Source organism: Astatotilapia calliptera, chromosome 7, assembly GCF_964374335.1.
Source record: "Astatotilapia calliptera chromosome 7, fAstCal68.1, whole genome shotgun sequence".
Classification (NCBI taxonomy): domain Eukaryota; kingdom Metazoa; phylum Chordata; class Actinopteri; order Cichliformes; family Cichlidae; genus Astatotilapia; species Astatotilapia calliptera.
Window position 1 is genome coordinate 3,195,380 of NC_137428.1, and position 24,589 is coordinate 3,219,968.

The 24,589-nt window shown below is 44.0% G+C and overlaps 1 protein-coding gene across 1 annotated transcript in view; it reads left to right on the forward strand.

Annotated features, from left to right (window-relative positions):
* The first annotated feature begins 831 nt into the window (after positions 1-831).
* Positions 832-24,589, forward strand: part of zfpm1 (zinc finger protein, FOG family member 1) — a 106,728-nt gene continuing 82,970 nt past the window's right edge. Inside the window, exon 1 of the mRNA XM_026172501.2 lies at positions 832-1,506. Coding sequence (XP_026028286.1) covers positions 1,467-1,506 — 40 coding nt within the window. The 5' untranslated portion in view covers positions 832-1,466. The remainder of the gene's footprint in view (positions 1,507-24,589) is intronic.

Here is a 24,589-nt window from a genome sequence, read left to right on the forward strand (position 1 = left end):
AGTGACACATTTATCTTTTGAGTAAAGTCAACATTTTATATACGTTTTCTATAATTGGACTTCCTTCATTTGTGGTCAATCAATGAGCAGTCTACAAAATCACTTAAATAAAAATCAAAGCTCATAAAATAGAAAAAAATGTATTACTTTAATCTGTTTCTACTTATTTGGGCAATTTCATTTATCATTTATTCCGTTTTATTGGAAAAAGTATTAATTTTTAATAATATGAATAAATTAATTAGTATTAATTTCTACGTTTGCTTAAAGCTTTTACATTTTTCCATAATTTTTCATATGGAAAACAGCAGATGTTTGTTTGTTTTGCTGCTATTTGTCCCCTATTTACGAAAATTAACTCTCTGCATCACACTATGTTTGAAATTTTATGCAGTCTACTAACATTACTAACATTAGACACCAAGATCTGACAGTCACCACTGTTTGGCTCCCATGATAGATTACAGATGTTGATGCAAAAACTACACCTACTAAATGAACAAGTAAACAAAAACAGCATAGCCCTTATTTATAGCCGTAGGATGGATGGAGAGCACGGGACATATTTGTCATGCGTGTACATCAGCATTACACTCCACTGTGCTGCTGAAAGAAGTGAAAAGAACCACAAAACAGCAAGAAAAAAGTTAAGAAACTAAACTTTACAGACTTTTTAAAGGACACAGTGATCACGGTTAGTATCGTTTTAATTATCCATCTATAATTACAGTATAAAGCAATATTATATCATTACTTAATTAGAGTTGAGGATTTATATACACTGCTGATATTTGTATTGTGAAGTCGATCACGCGGTGGAATTATAAGGCATACTTTCTGTTTTATTGCGCTTTACAACGGGGTAGACGGGAGCCAATCGGGGACGAGTGCGGCGCTCTACGTCAGACGCAAGGGGCGTGTCAGAGGCGCGTCCGCTCCGGTGTAGTAGCGGAGTTGACTGTAGCGCTCGAGCTCCATTGAAAGTGGCTCCCTGGCTTAGACGCGGTGCGGGCAGACAAGGGGGCGGACCAGCCGGAGGAAAACTTGACAGAGAAAACAGCAGCCGCGCCGCTGACCTCCACAGCTGACACTTTTATCAGCGCGAGCTTCCACGGGACACACATTTACTGCGTGTCGCTGAGTGACGTGCCAGCGGACACAGCGGAGGCGCGCCCGGTAACGGAGTAACGTTTGCAGGAAAGCGAGAGGTGAGGCGGAGGCAGATATTTGTAGTTGAGAAGAAGAGCCTCGGTCACAGGTGGGGACTCAGCTACAGGTAGCCTCGCGGGAGCTGTCGTGGCACAAGATAGCTGTGAAAGCGCACGCGGGTCATGAGGATTTCTCCGGTCGCTGCTCGGAGCGCCGCGTCGCAGCTGTGAACGAAGAAGAAGAAGAAGAAGAGGAGGCAGAAACCAGAGGAAGAGCCTGACCACTTCTCTGCCGCTCAGCCCGAGAGCAGAGGCAGCATGTCCCGGAGGAAGCAGAGCAAACCCCGGCAGATAAAGCGTAAGCATGACACAAGTTTCCCCTCTTCTTCTTCTTCTTCTTCTTCTGAGTGTTCGTGTGTCGATGCGCCGCACGCGCGTCCCTGCCCGGACCCCCCTCATCGGTGCGTAAATTAGAAAGCACAGCTGACTCTGAAGACTTTAAGTTTCAGATGCAGCTCGTTGTCTCGGGATAACCGGAGGATGTCGCCTCCCCTCCAGCCCCTCCTGTCCTCCTCAGCCTTTATTAAAGGGGCTCCTCGGCAGCTGCCTCCGCGCTGTAAGGCTGTGCAGGAATATCAAAAAGTTTTTCTTTATTACCCTGTGCGGAATGTTTTTGTGCATTGGCAGCTGAAAGTGTGGCCGGGGCTTCCTGTTTAATTCTGTTGTGGAAACGTCAGTGTTCTCGGCAAAAAGCCGATGTGAGCTGAGATAAAGCAGCGATCCGATGTGAGCGCAGATAAAGATTAAAATTGGATCTTTTTTATTTGTTTTCTGTCTGAGGCAGCGCCAAGGCCGCCGCTGCATCCCCCCTCCTGGCTTTTCACTTCTCCTTCCTAGAGATGGGGCGTGAGATAGGCCGCATGGCCGATCTCTCCCGCTGATAGCTGCTTACAATTGGATCTGTTTTTTCATCTATCCTTTTAACTCAATAATGCATCTCGGGGCCGCTTGAAAGGCCCTTTTCTTGGTCTGGCGCTTGGCTGGTCTCCGTGCTTGACGAGCTCTTCCTGTTTATAAAACGTGTGAGGGTTTATCGCTGCTAACTGACGTTCAGAGTTGATATAAGAGCATATTAATGATGTTGTGATTAACCTCTGCTCCTGCCTGTTGCACACCGAGGGGATGGTGGGGACTCTCAGTGTTAATGTGGTTCTGCTGGAGAAGAACAAATATTTGGAAGCAGCAGCTGGAAACCGTGACATAAGTTTGTTTGGCAGCGTCGTCACTGATTGTGTCACGGTGTCCTATTTAACCTAAAACCTCCCCAAAACCTGTGGATCTTTTTAAATGAATCAAACAGTTGTTCTTGTGCAGAAACCAAACATAGCAACCACAGAGAGGCCGGTTATTAGAAAGTTCAAATGCTAACCAGCCATGCATGCAAGGACTTCTTTGCCAAACTACAACATCCTTGTAAACTGATTTTACTGTCTGCAGATAGTCATTAATAGACCTGGAGACGGTCTGACGTGTCTCTCCTTAAAATCCATGTGAACGAAGCCAAAGGAAATTATTAACATGGCAACTTCATCACACTTCTTCCTCTTGTGATGTATAATCGACACAGTAATGACACATATTGATATTTTATTCCAGCTTGCAGGTACATTGGACTTACCAGAGTCAGTGCTGTCATTACAGTTTGTCCATTTGTAAACATTAGTAACGCCACATGTCGGCTGTATTTTTATTGTTATTACTATTATCATGTGTAATATTATTAGTATTAGTTTTATTAGCAGACAGATTTGCTTTGTTCTGTCCAAAGTCCTGGAAGCAAGTCTTGACACCCCACGCACACACACACACACGAACACACACACACTCATTTTGAAGCTGCATCTACCTTAACTTCAGTCGTTGCGAGGACTTAAAAATAAATCTGATCTTTAATAAATGCTTAAAGTTTGCTGGCTTTTTGTGAAAATAAGGTTTCATTAAGTGTTTGCTCCTGTGGAATTCCTCCTCCGATTTCTACCTCTTTGAGTGCCATGTCTCTAATTTATCTTGGGTACATCAAGTTCCAGATTCAGATTTTGTTGCTGTGCTTAGACTCTGTTCAGTTGGATTCAAGCATCTAGTCCAAAATGGTGCGGCACACTTGGAGTAAAGTTTCTCTTTTTCATTTTGGATCCAGAAATGCTGTAAGTAGATATTTAAATCATCCCTTCAACAAACCGTTTGTTGATTAACCTGGACTAATGAAGGCAGATGATGATGATGATGTCTTCAGTACCTGGAGAATACAGTTGGTGGTAGCTGTTTGTGTTCTAATTCATCCACGGCATCCGTCTTGGTCATGGATTTCCATCAGGAATTTCTCTCGATGATGCCTAACCCTACCCCTCCTACATCGGTTCCCATAGAGAGGCAGTGAGCTCCCAGCAGGCACCTCCAGTAAGGCCAGCAGCGAGGCCTGGAGATGTATTCCAGACCCCAAGGCTGATAAACTCAGGCTAGACCCGGTGTGTATGAGACAGCGTGTATATGTGCGCGTCTCAGGGGTGTCATGGCCATCTTTATCAGTGCTTCTGGTCCACCGTGCTTCCCTGTGCACCAGGCCCCGGCTGTGGTCGAGGCCGGCCAGGCTCTCAGCCCCGTGACTCTCTTGTGATTTGGCAGACATTTTGATAGGAAAGAGTGAGGAGTGATAAGGACTTTGTTCAGCTGGGGTGTGTGTGTGTGTGTTTTGGGGGGGGGGTTCATGAGGTAGGAGCTGCTACCACTACTGTTACTGTTGAACCACCATGTTGTTTTGAGCATGCTGCTTGCTGATAGTGATATGACAAATTCCAGCCAGGTCACAGTGGTGTTGGGTGCCGTTTCATTGTTGAAACCGACTTTGTTTCCTAAATTGATTCACGCCTTCGATAAGTCATTTAGTTACTCATCCAGCTGAAGGTAAACCACTCGTTTTTTAACGTTGCATTTGGAGCTACAAATAAGCTTGTGACCTGCTCTCAATACAGCTCTTCCTGTTATTGTAAAAGTTATTTGGTGTCCAGTTAAAGCTTTCAACAGACGGAGACGTGAGAGCTTGACGTGTTTAAGATATTTAAAAGGAAATTGCTGATTTACAGTTGGTGTATTTCCAGTCATCTGAGTGCAGCTAATGGCCGAATTCTCCTGACGTCTCCTGAAGTTTGTGTGTTATAGTTTCTCACGTTGTGGATTTAGCCATTTGCATTTTGGAAGGCTTACATTTGTGTGATGGAAAGAGGAGCGCTCGTGTGTGATGTTAGTGTAACTGCATCAATTTGGCTAATGGCTAAATGTTTAAACGCAGTGTGATGAAGAGCTGAAAGACTTCACAAGCGGTAACTTTTTTATTTATTTTATTGGTTGAAGATGTCTGGAAAAAATGCAAGATATATAGATGTTCTTGGCCCTGGCCCTCAGTTTCATAGTATGATGAACTATTGTACTGATCATGAAAGAAATGTCGTCAGTACATCGACTCTTCAGTTAACGAACATTACAGGTGAGCTGGCAGGTGAAACCTGGTCCAGCTGAGTTGGATGTTTGAGTTCTTGCATAAACCTCCAATAGGTAATGCTTTAAAAGGTTCAGGGCTGCAGAGTGTGTGTGAAAAATGCACTAAATGAATCAGTGGGGATACTTTGAATGAGCGGGGTGGTTTCGTATGTGTGCAGATTATAATCCAACTCATTAGTGGTGCAGTTACAGTAAAGCAAACCTCAGGTGGTCTAGAATCATCCATGAAGCCAAGTGACTGAGTATTCCTGCCTTTCGTACCACACTGAAGATGTTTATGTTAAGACTACTTCACTTTTCCTGTAAATATCGGCATTAATGTGTCGTAATCGATGGAGATGACATCTTTTTGTTGTCCTTTTCTTTGTTTCTTTGTATCAACATCAACTTTTGTGTTTGAAACAAAGAAAAGTAGTGTTAAACCTACATGAACCACTGCAAACATAATTTATTACAGTTAATAAAACTGGAAACACTGTTATTAGCTGTATTACCTCATGGCTGAATCTTGTGTTTCAACTATTTATTTTAGTAATAAATTTTATTTGTAGCCCCCCCCCTGCCTCCCCGTTCATGTTTGGTTGCCTCTCCACCCACCCGTACCCGTTCCATTTAGGAAATCAAGAATCCTGGAAACGCCCCCATAGCTACAGTAGCTAATACTGTGCAGACTCAGGTGTGGTTTGAAAAGCAACAATTGAACACTGGCAGCACCCACCCACACACACACACACGCACAAACACACACACTGGAGTGCTCCATTAGGACAGTGTAGCGTGGATGTCTCTTTTAGGTTTGGATTTTTATTTTTTTTTGCCAAACAGCAGTCCAAGTCCAGAGCTTTCTGGAGGCCCTTAGTAGAGGAGGAGAAGGGGGTGTTTGTGTAGCAGATAGATATTTGTCTGTGTCTCTTTGTGCGTCATCCTCCCCAACGGTTTGTGATCTTTCAGCCTGATATGGCTGCTCTTCTTGATGGGGCGATAGGAGGCAGGCAGGCAGCCCACTGAGGCTGGATCCCTGGGCTTATATTTTGGCGGTTGAGATGGGAGACGCGATAAAACTTGGCGGCGATCGCTGCTGCTGATATCGCAGAAAGCAAAAGAGAGGGGGGAGAGGAGGAAGGGGAGGTTGGGCAGATGGAAGGAGAGATGGAGGACGGAGGGCGCATTGTAATTACATGTGGACGTTGTGTGCCATTTTTACCAGCGCCGCCGTTGCTGTTGGTGGTTTTTTGTTTGCGATCGGCTAGGGCTGGATGTCTAGATAATTAAAAGAAGGAGAGAGAAAAGCGAAAAGGGAAGAGCGGTTGGGAAAAAAGTGCTGTGATAAGGGGAGGGGGTTTGGAGAGGGAGTGGAGGTAGATAGTGGGAAGAAAGAGATAGAAAAAGAGTGAAAAAGTGTGCTGCTAGATGAATGTGTTGTGGTGTGTTTTTTAATGGCAGCCCAGCCAGCCTGCTCTGCCGCTCCCCCACCCTCTACCGAGAAAGATGTTTGGGGCTGATAAGGAGGCCTGCAGATGGTAGATAGATAACAACCTGCAGATCCACTCTGCTGATTGCGTGTGTGTGTGTGTGTGTGTGTGTGTGTGTGTGTGTGTGTGTGTGTGTGTGTGTGTGTGTGTGTGTGTGTGTGTGTGTGTGTGTGAGAGTGAGAGAACGCCTGGTTCCTATGACATCAGCGCTAGAGCTCAGAGGTCAGCATGAATAATGCGCTGCCTCCCACAGCTGAAAGCAAACCAGGACGCCTGCAGAGGCCAGACAAGGAAATCACCGGGCTGACCTCCTCCTCCTCCTCTTAGTCTTCGTCTTCTTTCTCTCTTGTTCTCTTTCTGCTCAAAGTTGTTTTGAAACTTTGAACGCTAGTTTTAAAAAACTAAAATTGTGTAACAGGAATGCGTGGGTGCGGCTCACGTGATTTCCATACAGTCGCACATTGAGGGATTAATTCATTGTTTGTGAGTGACGAAACTAAAACACACAAGCTTGTCTAAATTCCACACACAGCCAGGAGAGTCACGCTGCGCCTTGGTGGCTTTGCCTTTTGTTTTTTTTCTCTTTCAGTGTGCTTTTTTTTTTTTAACTCCTCCTTTGTTCTGCTTTTAGCTTGATGTGAACTTTAGATAAGCCGCGGGGGCCCGATCTCCGGCGCAGATAGAGATTGCCAAGCATGATTAGAGTTGTTATCAGGCCGGAGCAGGCAGGAGCAGAGGCTCGGCTGCAATAACAACAGGCCCAGGCAGGAGCAGCCGGGGTCCAGACCCTGGCAATCAGTTCCAGCCCTAATGGGATTAATGTTGTTGTATAATTAGATGATAGGTGTGAATGCATTTCTATTCTCCCTCAATCTCTTCGCACTCTCTCTCCTCCCTAACAAGCGTCCTCATCGATTAATTTAATTCAAATTAATAGCACGTATTACTCTTTCCAGATTGTGCGTGTGATAGCACAGACATGTTGGGAAATTTTATTTGATGACTATCTGTTTGTGTTTTAAACATATTCTCCTTTGTTAAAGGCGAGAAACTTTTGGGTGCGTACAGTAAGCGGCGGCAGATGAAGAAAAAGAGGAAAGGCACAGCGTCAGCAGGATGACTCGCTTGATTCTACTGATATTAAAGCAGCTAGATGGTGACTGATTGGGTATCAACTGGCAAAGATTCTCATGCTGACAATCAGATAGCTCAGCGTGAGAGCCGCATGTGACTGCAGTCAGTCATGCCCACATGTGCACGGTGCCCGAGCTGAGTGTGGATAAAATACTGTGAACACTTTGAAAACATTGAAATAATCCCGTTCTTAGCTGGCAGTTGAAGCAGATTCGATCGGCTTCCGGCTCTGGAAGGTTAAAAAATGCTTTTATTTGGAGTTAGATCGTGGTTTTGGGACTTTCTCTACTTGATTTGTTCTCTTCTTCTTAGACGTTTGAAATCCAGCGATAGTGATCTGATGAAAGCAGCAGTTTTGAGTGTTTTTGGTGAAGATGCCTGATGGATTAGAGCGCTCTCTGCTCTCCTTATATGCATTTGCTCTTTTCATGAGTATGTAGGTATGCATTGTGGCTAACTGAGCAATGATGACAGTGTGTGTGTATGGTCAGATATACCAAAGGAGGAAGTTGGCGAGGTTACAGAGGAAACACCGTTTGTGTTGAATGCGTGGATGAGTTATTACCCTTTCCTGCTATTTACCCGCGGGGACAGCCTTGTGGTGAATTATGACCCCGCCAGCCCAGCGCGGTTGTAAACGGTTTCACCCCTGACCTCGGTGCCGACGCCTCTGCGCTCGAGGGAGGAGAGAAAGTATTACGCACAGTAGCGTAATCAGCGTACCGGCTGTTTGCTCTGGCAGTAATTACAGGTCTGATAGCTCGGTCCACAGAGCTTTGGGAGGACTTGTGGTCTCTACAACCCGGGGAGCCAAACACCTTCTCCTCAAGCAGCTGTGCCGCTTCATCACGTGACCCCATTGTATCAAAAAGATCACATGGAGGTCAGTTATTGCAGTGCAAAGCAGACGTTTGTGTGTGTGTGAGGTACCTGAGGGCCACGTGGCTCCAATCTGTGGTCAGAACGATTCTTGACACTCAAAGTACAGTGTATTTGTGCAGATTTGTGTGTGTGTGTGTGCGCGCGTGCGTGCGTGCGTGTAAAGGAGAGTCATAACCAGTGTTATGACAAGCCCCCCCCAGCAGCAGTGATAAGACAGACCATTTGCGCCTACTGTGCTGAGCACTCTGTTCCGGGGTGTTAAGGCAACCTGGGCAAACAACACCGCCTGACCTGCTTTTACAGCCACACACACACACACACACACACACACACACACACACACACACATACACACACTGTTCTTCTCCTGAACAACAATAAATGAAAGTGTATTTTGAAGCTGGCAAGCTTGAATTCCCAGATCGCCGATATGAAACCAAACGGTGAACAGTGCCAGGTTCAAAGGTCACAGAAGCCCGACCAGATAAAACACTGTGTCCCCCGACAGAACATGAAGCGCTTAGCGTACACACACAGACTCATTCACAACGACCTTTGACCCTGTGTGCACCTGCTTCCAGTGCAGTCTGATATTGAGTGAAAAACGACCACACACACACACACACACACACACACACACACACACACACACACACACACACACACACACACACACACACTAGTAAAATAACAATAGAAATTAAAAAATCATTTTTCTCTTTGTTTTAGTGCTTTTTTGGGGGTAAATATGCAAAACCACGAGTTCCTGTTACCACAGAAAAACACAAAAACACACCAACGTTTGTATTTGTGTATTATTAATATAACATTTATTTAACTCCATTATTCATGTATAATGTGACGCTCCCTGATGCAGGCAGTTTTAAAACAAAGCTCCATATTCATGTCACGGCATTATGCATGAAGTAATCTGTAGTGTACAGCAGGGGTCGGCAACCCAAGGCACGCGAAGGGTTAACTGATGGCACGGCCATAGCTGGGCTGGCCATCGGGCATACCGGGCATTTGCTCGATGGGTTGATGATTTATTTTTTTTTTTGTAATGGTATAAACAATGAAAGGTGGTGGATTGGCCAGATGCTGGCCGGTGTGTAAAAATAACTCAGTTGTTTGGTGGTGGCTATGGCGGAGCTTCTACAGATTCAGTAACATTAACAAGTGGTGGAGGCCAGCAGGTGGATGAGGGAAAGGGGAGGCAGGAGGAGCAGAGACCCGAGGCGGCCGCCGGTCCGAGTGTGAACTGAACTTCAGGTAAGAAGTTATGACCTGCAGTCTCTCTGGGTCAGATATGAACCAAGTTTAGGTGGAGTTTATTTTCGTTGTGCTGACTTTTCACAGTCAGTTACAATAACTCGTACTGCGTACTAGCTAGCATGACGGAGTTTATACAGCTGGGTGGGTGCTATGATGTTACTGATAGTGAACTTTATTTTATTCATAAGATTATTTACTAGAGTTGCCAACTGTCCCGTAAAAAGATGGAATCGTCCCGCATTCAGAGAAAGCATTACGCGTTTCGTGTTGAGCTGAGAAGGGACGCAGTTTTTCTAGGATGGAAAAAGACACAAAGCTGGTGTTATTCTGTCGTTAAGCTGCACAGCTGCCTCTTCTTCTCTCATTCTCTCCCCCTCTCTCTCCTGTTGCTACTTTAATCATGAAACTGATCAATGATCAGCTGATCGTCTCTGTTGTTTGTTTATCGCCCACTTTGTGTCAGAAACAGGAAACCAGCGGATGTCGCGCTAAACAACAGCAGCACGTTCAAGCTTGATCAGCTGTTGTTAGAATGTATTTAATATTAATTTCTAGTATCAGCTGATGTTTGCTGGAGCCACAGCTGTAAAGCTGCTGGTCATGATGTCGGTTTGGATATGTGGTGAGAGGGAAACATGAAGATGAAACCAGGAGATGTCCTTACTGAATCATCAGAGCTGTGATGGAGAAACAGGTTTACCTTTTAGGTGACATGAATGAGTTGAAGTTATGAACTGTTTCTGAGAGACAAATAACACCAGGATCCTTTTCTAAGTAGCTGACAGCTGGTAACTGTGCAGGGGCGGGTCTAGCAAAGTGTTGCCAGTGGGGCAGGTAGGGCATTAACAGGGAGAGGGGGGCACAAAGACATACTTTCTTATTTTCATTTAAAATGTCTGGCTGTTATTAAATAATTATCTGAATCTTACAACCAAAGTTTTTATCTGATGTAAAATGTATAGAAATCATACTTAAATACCAACAAGACTGAACATCACTGTAACAACAGCGTTTGTTTTCATTCAAAGGCTTTATGGCTTTAATACCTGGGGGGCCGGTCTCTAGTTAAAATGCTCGGGCTGTATTTTTTGTCCCAGTCCAGCTCTGGGCACGACACGCAGTGAATTAATCTGAGAAGGTGCATCAAAAAATAAAAGGCCACACCAGCGGTGCACATCGCAAATCAGCTCGCATAGACACATTAGTTGTGCTGCTTCTTAATGACGGTATCTTAACTAACAACCCCAACTACCAGATTCAACTTGTAATTGGTTAAAAATAACTTAGCCTACTGGTGAGAGGGACGTTGTTAGCTTTCCACATTCTGACACCTCAAAAGCTTCAGCAGCTTTCCGCTCAGCGCAGCATCAGCACCACGGAGGTACACGGATACATCCGTAGACTCGAGACACAAGGCGTTTTTGGGACTTTCAGGTGTGTGGACCAATGTTTTATTTTCTGAACAAACCAGAAATCTTTAATGAGCAGCTGGATTTGTCTCCCATTAACTGGCTGAGTTAATACCAGTTAATGCAACATCAAAGCAGCTGGAATCCACAGCTGTGCGTGTTCATGGAGCTGCCTTTTCACCTGCTGGACATCACTAGCTGACAAGTTTAACTGTCTTCAGAACGTTGCAGAGGCCTTATTGACAGGATTTGGCTCTACATGTCTGTGTGAGCAGACTTTCTCTCACATGAGTGTCCTCAAGTAGCCGTCTGAATGCTGGACACTCGGAGACCTGTGTCTCTGAGTGGGAGACCAGAGATCACATTAACATGTTTGTCTCTGTATTAACAAACATGCCATATTGGCCCAGTTTATTTTTCTTATCATTGTTGTGAGGAGGCCAGTTCATTTGCTGTTATGAGTTCTTGTTATGGATAAAAGGTGTTTTTTTTTTGTTTCAAAATAGCTGATAACTATTCGCTGACAGCTGCCAACATCTGCAAACAAATATAGCTCTGTAAAGTGGTTCTATATATTGTGTAGCGTTATTAAATTTATTGCTAATGCAATCATAACTCACACTGACTTCTGAGGAAATTTTAAATGGCACTCGCCATCAGAAAGGTTGCCGACCCCTGATGTATTGGGTAAAATATTAAAGATGTAAGAAACATATTGAGCATCTTCTGTGATTTTTTTTTTTTGTAGTAAAACAATGATCAAATTTGTAATGATAAATTATGATGGGGCAAACTACCGTTGAAGAAAAAGCAGTTTCCTCACATACAGAGCCAGAATAAACTATTGCTCACATTTTGTTTTCAAGCTAATCAGACAGGAAATTTTTTTATCATTGTGTTGGTAAGTGATACAATCGGTGCCCACTTCTCTGGTATTTTCTCTCTTCTCTGTCACTTCAGTCTGCAATGAATACACTGAGTCCATAAACTGTTTTATGAGCAGCTTACATTTAATTACTTGAGAAATGTTATAATCAAATTCAAGATAAACTTTATTGGCATAACACACAGGAATGAACCTGACTCCCATTCTCAGCTCTCCAAAAGTCTGCGGTCATTCCGTAGGAGCTAATAGGTATGTGCGGGATGGCGATCTATATGCAAGTCTGATTAGCATTTATCCAGTGTTGCAGGTTGCACAGCTGTTCACACGGCACATACTCGGTAATGTGCAGACTTGCATCCTTAGAGAGAATGCACGTAAACGTGCTCCTTCTATTCATACTTTGTGGGTAAGCAGTAGAGGGCTAGGCCTCCTATCTTGCACACGAGACATTTTGACATGTCTCAGTAAAGCACAGGTGTAAAGAATGAAATAGATGATAGCTGAATATAGCTGCCTCAGTTTCTCACTCCTGATGCACCTCCTGCTACTTCAGGGTCACTCTGTTATTGCTTATTGGGATACCTGACTGTAAGCTGTGTGTGCACGCCTGTATGTGCGTACCCGTGCTTTCGTAAATGAATTAGCGGCACATGGGCTGGTTGTCTCTGGAAAGGCAGCTGAATGATGAGGACCTGGTCCTGCTGCCAGTATGCAAACCAGGAGTGCAGCTAGCTAGTTATAAAGAGTTGTTATCCATGGATTAAAGCAAAAACGAAAATTTGTAATTACAGTTTTTTAATCAATTTAAATGTATCCATCTGCATTTTAGAGCATTAATAGAATTCCTTTATTTAATGCTACATGGTGAGAGTCACATTACCATGACAAAAAAATAATTTCCTGTTGACCTTTTTTATTATCAACTAATCTGCAGCATTTTTCTGGGTAGCCAGATTAATCATTTGTCTAATGAAACATATAAAATTGAGGAAATTTGGCCCTGCAAACACATCAAATCCTTAAACTTTAGCACTTTGAACCAGTGACTCTTTCTTCTTTTTGAAATTAAATTAGAGAAACTCTAAAGTTTTGTGATTGAGAGACTTCAGCAAAATGTTTGCGGTAGTGGACTGTGGGGGTTGTCAAACTATCGATGCTCTAATAATGATAGTAATAATAATGATAATATAATCTGCTAATCTGGAGCGGGGAATCAGATGGGCTTCAGGCCTGATACTGAGGAGGGGGAGTGTGAGCAGGGGATGAGAGAGCAGCTGCAGGCAGATCAGACCAAGGTGATTGACTTTTCTACTTTTAAAATAATTTATAAAAATGAGTTTCTTATTTTGTTGCAGCCAGCTGTGAGGTCAGTTTAATAATGCAGGCAGTGACCGGCTCAGCCTGCTTCATAGTGAGTGCAGTTTTTTATATCTTCTTCGGTACATATTTATTCTTTTATGTACTTGCGCACTGGATTGCATTATGTGATTTCATGTAAAAAAGTGCTTGGGTGATTAAGGGACTGATGCTGGTTATAACATTAAAGAATAAAGGGGAAGGTAGAGTTTGGGAAATGAGGAAGAAACACAAGAACGGCCACCTAATGTCCAGTAATGAGGAGGGGAAGAGGAAGAAGATGGACACAATGAGGGAATGAGGAAGAAACGGGAAGGACGGGAGGCGAGGAGGTGATAAGGGCGCCTCGGCATCCGAGACAATGCGAATAGAAAGAGGAGATGCTGGAGGATCCTCGTGGGAGCCTCTTTAACAGAGGAGGTCTAGACCGGCGGCTCCTCTCGCTGTCTGCCTACAGACACACAAACTATCTGCTTACATAAAAACAGCATCATCACCTTGGATCATATGCATTTACCTTCGTACGGCTGATTTCGGGCTTTCGAAACGTGCTCTGTGCCATTTTTACTCCTCTGCTGTGGAAATGAGAGTCTTTTGGAAATGTGGACCATCGCAAACTATTCCAGATGTTGTTGCAGTTCCCTCTGGCTGCCAACAGAGGATGATAAAAGTCACAAAGAAAATGTTTTTCCATTTAAAATCCTTTTTCCCTCAAAAAATATATTGTGGTTGATCTGCAGAAGTCTATTTGACCAGAAAGAGAAAAGAACTGAGAGCTTGAACCTGCAGCAACATCTCTGCTATTTCAGGGCCAATCATGATCCAACTGCTGCCGATATAAACCAGTAACGTGGAGCCCGAATTGCACAAAATTGTTTTCCAGATATGGGTGGAGGCGGTGTATTGAACTAAAAATATGCGCACTGTTATAAATTTTTCTAGAATCTATACATGTTTTAAGCAGGGACAGCATGTTTAGATGTACTTTCATTTACTCACACACACACACACTCACTGTGTACATTATGAGTCATGTGAGCCAGTAGTGTTGCAGTGATCCGGGCCTCTGAATTGCTTTGTGCTTGTGTAAACCATGGTGCTCTGGCTCCCTGGCTGATAAGTGAGCTGCCAATCAACTGCCTGCATGTGTGTGTTTGTGTGCATGTGCGCGCGCGTGCCTGGCCTTTACAGTTTGGTCATAGACTGTACAGCATGTATATTGGAGCTGTTGGGTTGGGAAGATTGAGATTACTGTCTTAATTAATTCCTGAAATGTGCCGGTGCAGACTGTAACATTCAGACAGCCTGTGAGATCCACTGGAAAGGGTGAGAGCCTATCCCATGATTACTAAGAGCTTAGGAGAATGAATGATTCATGCCTGTCCTTTTTTTATTTTATAATACTACTCGTTTTCAAGTCAAACCACTGCTTCTTACTGAAGAGGACACTGACCTACTAGTGCGACTAATGACCGTTTTGGATACACGATTATAACTTAGTAACTTAAACTAAAGAAGTATTTGTTTCTGTTTAAAAAATACTTTCCCAGTCAGTAGGCAACGAGCCTGGAATCACTTGTAGTCACCACCTATTTATGTTTTTTTTTAGTTAGTTTGAAACTGAGAGTAGTTTCATATTGATGTATAGATATAATAGATTCAGAACCACTCATAGATACTTAAACACTTGAGTAAAGGAGCAGTCTTACTCTGACATTTTGCACAGAAAGGTCAGTGTACCAGTCATGTGGAGTACTCTGAATGTTATAATAGTTGTGTAAAGTCTGCAGTGTGGACACTCGAAAACGCAGACTTTCAAAAACGATGTCGCATGTTGGTCATATGATGCAGTCATGTGACCACTTAAACCAAGATGGTGGACGGCATCGGACAGCAGTTGATTTGTTTGCTCACAATTTTGTTAGCCCTATCTCCCGGTCGATGTTCTCGCTTGCTTTGGAAACCTTGTACTCGTTGGTGACTCGTTGTCTTGCCATTTCACCGCCACGTTTCAAAGAGCCGGAATATAAATAAACGCAGAGGGAAATGACGCAGGTCGAGTCGTCTTGCGTTTCACGCATGCGCGGAACTGCAACGTCAGCGTTTTCGTCCGTCTTAGTGTGGACGAGCAAATTTGAAAATGACTGAAAACGCTAGTGTGGATGCAGATCGTTTTCAGACGAAGACGCCGTTTTCAAATCTATCCGGGCCAGTGTGGACGTAGATTCTTCCAGGGCTGCTGTTTAGCCTCTCTCTCACCGTCTCGCTAAACCGCCTTCTGAGCTATGAACCAGGGATTGCTGTTGTTGGAATTCACTCTAAAACTTGACGCTGATGTAGGATATCACATCATCTGTATAGTCATCTTAACGGGAATCATCCGTGCGGTTTAGACACACCTGCCGATTCTTTTAGTGTCTGTGAGTATGAGGGTAACTTCAGTTTCCTGTCCAGCTGACAGGGATGGTACCCAGTGTGGTCTTCTGCTGCTGCAGCCCATCTGCTTTAAGGTTCAACATGCTGTGCATTCAAAGACGCTCTTCTGCGTACCATGGTTGTAACAAATGTTTGTTTTTTTTGAGTTACTGTTGCCATCTCAAGGCAACAATGTATTTTCACCCAGAGAACTGCTGCTTTTGTTTCTGAAATAGTCAGACAAGCCGGTCTTGCACCAACAACCACGCTGTGTTCAAAATTGCTCAAATCACCTTTGTTCCTCATTCTGAAGCTCATTGAATGTAACTTTGACTTTGGAGGACAAAACCAATTTCAGGGTCAGCTTGAACACCTCTAAGATGAGCTCTAATAAAAATATTGTGTTGGCTGCAGTGAAGGAAATCTAGTTTTTGAGACTTTGTACAGAAAATTGTGCAGTATGGCTCAAAATGTGACCCTTAGCTTGATACAGAATCTCGTCCAACGTCATAAGAAAAACAACCCTGCTGGAAACATTAATTTGAAGGCTCAGATGTTAAAAGTTATAAAGAGTCGATATTGGCTGCAACAGTGATGAGCAAATGGCATCAGCACGCAGCAGCTTTTCCATTCTGTCTTTATACGTTATGGTGAAGACTGTTGGGAAAAAGACATTTGTGCAAAATCCTGACACATTGTTTCATCTTCCCATGATAAAGACGCAGATAAAGATTGAGTGAGCTATAAAAACTAACTTCATGTAATCTTCCAGATTAATGAATCCCCACTGTAACATCATTTATTGTGGGCGTGTGATCTAATATAACTTAACAGCTCACAGAGGCAGGAAGTCAGACCGTAAACAGTCCTCCTGAGTGTAGACGCAACAACGGAGCGCAACACAATGTCACTGGCATATCTGCGTAAATAACAAAGCCTGAATGCTTTTTTTCTTCTTAAGTTTATTATGGCTTTTCGGGACCTTCCCATCACTCTGACGCTCTCACTCTTCGGTCCAGCTCCAGCTCGTCCATCAGTTCTCTCATTTTTCTCCTTTTTAAATTCCTCTCTACCAACCACTATTTCTCTCAACTTCACTCCCTGTATCTCCAGCCTTCCACCTTCACTTCTCTATCGCCCCTTCTTTCATTCTCTCTCTCTCTGTGTCTCCAGCCAGACCCCTAGCCTTGGCGAACCAGGTCTTGGCGGTATGATAATGTGGAAAGTTGAACTGGCCCCATTACAGCGAGGCTGATGGTAGGCCCGATAAGCCTGTTGATAATGGGTGCAGATAGCGCTGACACAGCGGTCCAATAGCCCTGCCCTGCCCCCCCCCCCCCCCCTTCCCCGCCTTCCTCACCCCCTAAACCCTCCACCCCCACCCCCCATTATCATTCCTGCCCACCGATGGGCTCCCAGAACGCTATCTCCTCTCCATTTCCACTCCTGCGACAGATAAGAATGGAAATACTGACTTCATAGCTGACTGATTAAAGTGTCTGCCTTTCTTGATAATACACAGATAAATTATGTTTTTTTTTTCTTCTTCTTCTCCTCCTCTCCCTCTCTCTCTATCTAGAAAAGGGTGGGGCACAGCAGAAAGAAGAAAAACCCGCTTCTTCTTTCATTTCTCTTTTTCTTTTGTGAAGATTTTTTTTTTAGTGAGTGAGGGAGACGTAGTGCAGAGAGGAGTGGTCATATGACTGAAGCGACTGTATAAAATTTGCAGATCGTGTGGACAGTAAAGGCTTGGGCACAGAGATCAGTGCAGAGCGGCCATCTGTACCAGGCCGACTATAAAGAGAACTTGTATTACTGGCTTTTCGAGTCATTATAAAGCCAACAAGAGTGGCTGGAGGAGGCGGGTGGTGGCGGTGGGGGACATAGAGATGGAGAGAGATTAGGGGCAGACAGGCCTATTTGCAGCCCAGTGAACTCCCACTGCAGCTACAGCCGTTTCCAGGTTGAGTTTTTATCGCTGATCGCTCCAGTTTGATACCAGGAAAGATCCCTGATGGATATGCTCCCTGCATCCAAATCCTCTAACCCATTTGCTTTTTATCCCACCCCCCACCCCCCGAACACGCACACACAACCTCTATCTCCCTCCCCTCTCTTATCTTCAGCTCTCCAGCTCTCTGTCTGTCCAACTGAACTTCTGTCCCTCCTCCTCCTCACCTCTTCCTCCCTTCTTTCCATGAGGAGAAATCCCCCATCTGCACCATCCTCATTCCTCCTCACCTCTGATGGTCCTACAGCATACTCGCCTCCTGGAGGAGGAGCTTTGAAATCTCACGCTGTATGAATCGACTGGCCTCCATGTGAAGTTGCAATAAATCCAAACATATCTGGGCCAGAGTTGAAGAGTCCCAGAAGTATCTGTATGCAGCCACGAGAGCTTTAATGCAAAGTCATCAGGATGCACTAAACCACTGTTTCAAAATAAATGCATTTAAAAGAATAATATTTTTGCATATGTTGTGAACCCGAGTTAGGACATCAGCAGCTACAGTCTTTTGTTACGCCTGGGGCAAGCATGCATAGTTGGTGTCTGAGTGGATTATTAATTGAACTGGTTATTAGATATGTGCTTTACACTATATCTAAGTGCTTTCTATCTTACATTCACGGTTGGATGAACACAGCAACTCTGAGTTTAGGATCTCTTCCCCGAGCAGCCAGGAATCAAACCACCAACTTTCTGATTAGCAGATGACATACTCCGCCTCCACCACATGACCAGTCGATGCTTTTTCCATCTAACCTCCACTAATCCACCAAACTGCACCTGTTTAGCATGTTTGTGCTGTCAGTAGCTTTATAATGAAATGATCCGAAAGAATATGACCTGCTGTGGGGTACAGTGGGCTTCAGTTTGTTCATTAAATTGTGTATATTATTATTATTATTATTATTATTATTATTATTATTATTATTATTGGTCTGTTACTTATCACTAATTAACAGATATCGGGTGCACCCGTAGTTTATGGATACAGTTTTCTAACCAAATATTAGCTGTTACTGTAACATTCGTCCAAATATGTTCACTTTTAGCACCTAACAACAACATGGCCATAGGCAAAACGCGTGCTCATACCACGGGGTTATATCAATGGTAACTCTGTCTATCTTTACATAGACAGCGTTGAAAAATATGACAGTATGTTGATGTAATGAAAGCAAAAATGCCCTGTAACAAATGTCAGTTGTAGTTTCCATTTGCATTACCTGGGTGGGTACAGACAACATCTGTATATACACCAACCACACTACGTCATCAGTGTATAACTACACCCCATATTTGTAATGATCCATATAAAATGGAATAATCTGCCCACAGACCGAATTGATTGATTGATTTGATCTTTTTATATGCTACCCAAAAGTTACAGCAGGTCTACTCGTGTTAATGAGGGTAATTTAACAGCCGTGCATCCCTGATGAAACACAGACTCAAAGTTGAATCCATTAAAACCACGGCAGGTACAGCTTTCACTTCCGTTTAAAGCAACCTCGCATCGCTTCATCATTAGACAGCAGCATTTTTTTTTGTTCACTGTGAGTGCATGAGAGGTCTGGTCAGCTTGTCGCACAGTCATAGCTCAGTCATCTCTCCAGCGAGCCAGTCAGATGTTGTGTTCTCCAGCAGGAAGCAGCGGGATGGAACAACATGCTGCTTGCCCGGGCCACACTCGCTGACCTTGATAGATTAGACCCAGAGAGGCTTTTCTGTCTGACACACAGCAGTGATAAGTCTGTGTGCGAAATAGTTTTTCCTCTTCTCAGAAATATGGCTGCAGTGTAGGCTAGGACAAGATTATGTGCATGTGATTGTGTGTGTGCGTGCTCACGCGTGTGTGTGTCAGTCTGCCTCTACCAACCAATCTTCCTGTCTGTGTCTGCTAATAAGCAACTCCCCTCCCACCTCACGAGATCACTTATCTAAATATATTTTCTTTCCCAGCCCACAGTCTGCTTTGCTTATATGTGGCCAGTTCTATCTGTTCCAACGGCACGCACGCCGCCTTGTACACATTAACCATGAGGAGGATGCAGAAAATCGCCATAAAGGTTAATTTGATACCAAAACCTGACTTTACTTTTTAAGGCCAGGGCTTCTTTTTTCTCTTTTTTCTTCGGCAAGTCCACAAAGAACAGGCCTGAGAAAGAAAGAATGAAAGAAAATAGAGGGAAAAAATGAAACTGATAAAAAGCCCAGATAAGAGAATGACTGTGTTGTGTAGGAGTTGATATCAATGTTATCTATCTGTCTTTTTTCACTCTGTGAGCCCTTCTGTTGTTTTTTTAGCCCTTATCTTGCTCCACCAAAATGCCAGGAACAAAAAGAGGAGAAAGAAAGAAATTACCGTGCGGATTATTCATGGGGGTTGGCTGATAAAATGTTGATGCCGAAATTAAGACCAAATACATGGAGGCTCTTTTTTGTGCGTGTTTATCTTAATGTTATTTGTGTGTTGTTGTTATTTTAAAAATATGTGTATAAAGGTTTTTGCATTGTGCGCAAGCTGTGCGTTGATAATTTCTTGCTGTTGCTATTAGCAGATTAGACCTCATTTAACTCCTTAATGCCCTCCCTGACACCAATTCATTACACACACACACATTCTGGTGGGCCCAGATAAGCTCAGTTCTCAATCTGTCGCTAATAAGGAGGCAGAAACCAGCGGCGGACAGGTTTGAGTTTCCACAATGGCAACAGCGGCAGGAATCGGCCGCTTTGCGGCACCTAGCTGTCCGCTGGCGTCCCGACAGAAGACGTGAAAGACGTGCAAGGCCAGCAGCTTGACCCCACTTTACATCTCAATCCCTAATTGCTCCTGTGCTTCACACAATAGCTCTGAATTCCCATCTCACACACTGAGTGTGTGTGTGTGCTCATCCATCACTTGTCTTCTCATGGACTAATTTAGCTTATTAATGCTTGCCACTAACTTTACATAGAAATAGTCCTGGGCCATAAAATGACTCTGATGCAATGACTCTATGGAAGAGCTCGCTTCTTTGCTCATTAAGGGCCTATCAGATCATCTGACAGTGAAGAATGCTACATGTGACATGCAAACAGCCAATCATTTAACTGGCTGATTGTTTTTTTGCGCCATCAAAATGTGACAACAAAAGAAACAACCCCATGTGCTCCATCTTGAAGGACAAAGGATGAGTTGCCACTGTGATGCTCAGCAGACTGTTTCTTTGGGGTGGTGGGGCTGTGTGTACCAAGAAGTTCCTGTTATATTTTACTACAAAAGTATTTTTGATTTGCCGAGCGGTTTGGCTCTTTGGCCATACCCAACCGAGGGAATTTCATGTTGTACTGCAATACTGGAAATCTGGAACAGCTTTGTGTGGGTCCTTGTGTTTGTTGTAGTGATGTTCCCTCTAAGTGAGTGTCTACCCATAGGAGGGCGTGGCATTATGGACCGAAATATCACGAGTCAGTATGTCTAAATGACCAAAAACAGTATTTCTGAGGACTTTCTACAGTAGCAACAGGCTGAAGTTACAGAGGTAGCCTATAACGTTCTGATCTGCAGTCAGTCCTGGTCCGTAATTGTGTATGTAAAGCTGGTTGTTCACTAATAGGAAGCCTGGCAGCTTGATCCCCAGCTCCTCCAGCCTGAGTGTTGAAGGGAGTATGCTTGGACAAGCTTCTGAAGCCCCAGAATTACCCCCAGTGTATTACCGATGTGATAGAAAAGGCACTGTGTGAATGTGTGTGTGTGTGTGTGTGTGTGTGTGTGTAAAGCGCTCTGAATGGTCGATAAGACTAGAAATGTTCCAAATAAATGCAGTCTATTTACTCTTGGCAAGGTGGTAAATATTCCTCAAATGATGGACTAAACAGTTATGTATCGCTGCGCTGGGAGCCCGCCCGCTGAGACTTTAACTCCTAAAAGTTAATGCTCATCTGCATGAGTGGTACTTGTAGTAATTTAATACAATAATGGATCACCCTTTTTTATCATGATGGAGTACACCTGTAGAAATAGGCTGGAAAAATCCATAACTGGAATGAGAAAATACTGTGGGAAGAATAATGAAATAAAAGAGCGATAAACCGTTAATTCAATGTCTTTGAGAAGATATTTTATGAGGTTATATTTCTTAGTTTCTGAGGTTAGATTTTATTAGGTTATTCCAGCTGAGATTAAGATCTTTTTAAGAACTGTGGCTTTTATTAGGTGGTAAACTGTGAGTCTGGGCTAAGAGAAAAGAGAGTGCTGGAGAGGCAGGAAAAGGGAGAAAGTGGTCCTTGTGTTTCACACTTGACCCTGTTTTTAACCGGAGGTCACCTGGCGAGCTACCCTCTGCCCCCCCCCCCCCCCCCCCCCACCACCACCACTCCTCCCTGCAAGCTCAGGTTACCCCTGTAAGTGTGTGTCTAACCACTCTCTCATGCATGCATACGCTTTAGAAAGGGCTTAAAAATCTACATTTCATTCATTCGCATCAATATTTAAAGCGGCCACTCTTAGTCTGTATTATCAGCTCACAGAACATTAGCGAGTTTCCAGATTTGCAAACTCGTATTTTCACTGCAGGATAAGGACATATGGGACATCGGCTGTAATTTCCTCCACCCCATCGCGGTTTCGTTGCCCTTACCTCTTTGTGCCTCTTTGCCCCCTACCCTCCACCTCCACCCCTCCTATCACCGGCGAGTCTTCTTGTCTGTGTATTAGTATTAGCTGCAGCAGCAGTGTCCCCTGAAGTAAAACAATCTGCTGTAATCTATCAGTGCGTTATCGGCCCTATCTGAGAGCTGAGAAAGCCGGGGCCGGGGCTGTGGCGCCGCTCTCCGGAGCTGATAAAGTTTCAGAGTTCAGCGATGATGAATGTTAAGAAACTACACCCTCGTTACCAACGATGTGGACTTGGCAAAGCTCAGCGATAGGGAGGGGCAGCAGGAGGTTGAAAGTGGAGAAAAAGGGAAAAAGAGGAGGGTGGCGGCAGTTGGAGAGGGAAAACAGGTCTGCTTGGCATCAGTCGTGGGCCGTGGGACGGGGAGGGGGGTCGGGCCCCGGTGGGCTGCTGCTGCTGCTTGTCCACAAACACCAGGTCCTTTACCTGTGCAGTATAGTATATCCTGTCTGTCTCACTGACATTAAAAATCCTCTTTTTAAAGGAGACACCTGACCAAGAGGGCAGCAGAAATTATGCAACAAATATAACACAACAATATTAACACAAGTTTTTTAGAAGACACTAATTCATAAATGCTAACAACTGTTTTGCAAAGCTGGCTAATGTAACATAAAGGGTTTTTTGGTCTTTCACAGATGTCTCCTTTTGCATTTTTGGCTCCACAGGAGTGTCTAAAACACGGCTTAGGGTTACGATTCTGGACCAGAGCTGGACCTCGGGGTTCACAATGTTGGCTTTATACTGCACACCATTTTGGCTTTTCCCCTTAGTGTGAAAGTTCGATGGGTCGCTTAAAAGAGGCTGAGGGAGGGAAGGACCGTATGCACCAGCAGCTGCATTCATTAATGCGATTCTTGTGATGTGATCATTCATGACATTTTTAAAAGTGACTGGTTGTGCTGCTGCTGTTTGCATCATAAGAAAGGGACGATTTCATTTTTTATTTTTAATGTGATTGCGTTACCATTTTATTCACCTGCTGGTCACGTCAGTGTCAAAGTTCATCCCCTTGAACAAACTGCTTCTATCTCGCCATCAAACTGCCAGGCCTCAAAGTCCCCCTGATGGAGGTGATAAGAGAGGCGGAATAAATAACTGATAAAGCTTTAGGTAGTTAGTTGACTAATGATTAGTGGCCCAGTTCAAACTCGCCATATCTGTTGTGCTCATTCTATTTTGAAGTGCGTGGGGGATGTTTATTGGAAGGTGGTGCGCATCTGAGGAAAGAGCTGTTGGCTTACGAAACACGAGCTGGACAGCTGCCAGTCTGAATGTATTTATGACTTTTAGGGAAGCCTGCCACGTGGAAAAATTGGAAAATGCCGAGCTGCTAATATTGAGCACTTGAAATAGTCTCAGGGAAAATTTGTCCTTGATTCAGGTTTTCCCATCTTTAGATAATTTCTGACTGCACAAGAAGAAGAGTGGTCATACAGGATGGAGCTCTCTGCCTGTGCAAGTCTTTTTTTTTACAGGTACAGGCACATAACGTGTTACAATGGACACGAGAGCTTTTACTTTATCTGCTGTCCTACTCTGTGCTTTTTATAGTAAAGCAAACTGGCTGTAGCTGTAAAATGTGTCTCCGAGTGATTTGTCGTGTCTAAATTTACAACGACCTACAGTTTGGGTATGTATTGTGGCCTTTTGGTTGCTGAACAAGTTACAACAGTGCATACAGTACATACCAATAGTGCAGGGTAATAGTGGTTTAAGTAGAGCTGCAAGTAGTCTTACGCAGACTTACTGGTTACACGGTTAACAAGCTGTGCAGAGCTCCTCTAACTAACAATGATCCCACATTTTTCCACTTACATACCGACTGTCCGCTTCACTCGGCAGACACGATAAATGTCATCAAAACCAGAAAATGCTACTTTTAAGAATCGCCGACATTTTTGGCTTTTGTGCACTTTTCGTAACAATTACTCCGTGCGACCGTGCAATAAGACGCACTGAAGTTGTGAAATTTCCAGGATAAATCGGAGCTCGCTCACTCTCCCCTTTTATGTATTTACATCATCGTCGCCTACATCCTGTCTTTGACACACGTACACACAGAGACACACAGAAAGGAAAGCGGTTCTCAGTTCTTAAGCGCACAAAAGGAGACTAAAAATGTGCAAAAGAGAGAATGGGGGGAACAATTGTGATTGTGACAAAGTTCATGAGCGTATAATAGCAGTTAATGCGTGGCGGGGCGCGGGCAGCTTTGTTCGCCAAAGTGCCGAGCTCTTAATAGAATCTGATAGACGCCTGTCTCCTCAGGCCTGTTAGGGGGGCGATGGGGTGGCTTCCACTCACCAAGCCTGTAGTCTCTCCCCCCTCCCCGCTCTCGCTCACTCCTCTCCTTGTCTTACTGTCATTCTGTGAAGGAATAATTTGTCA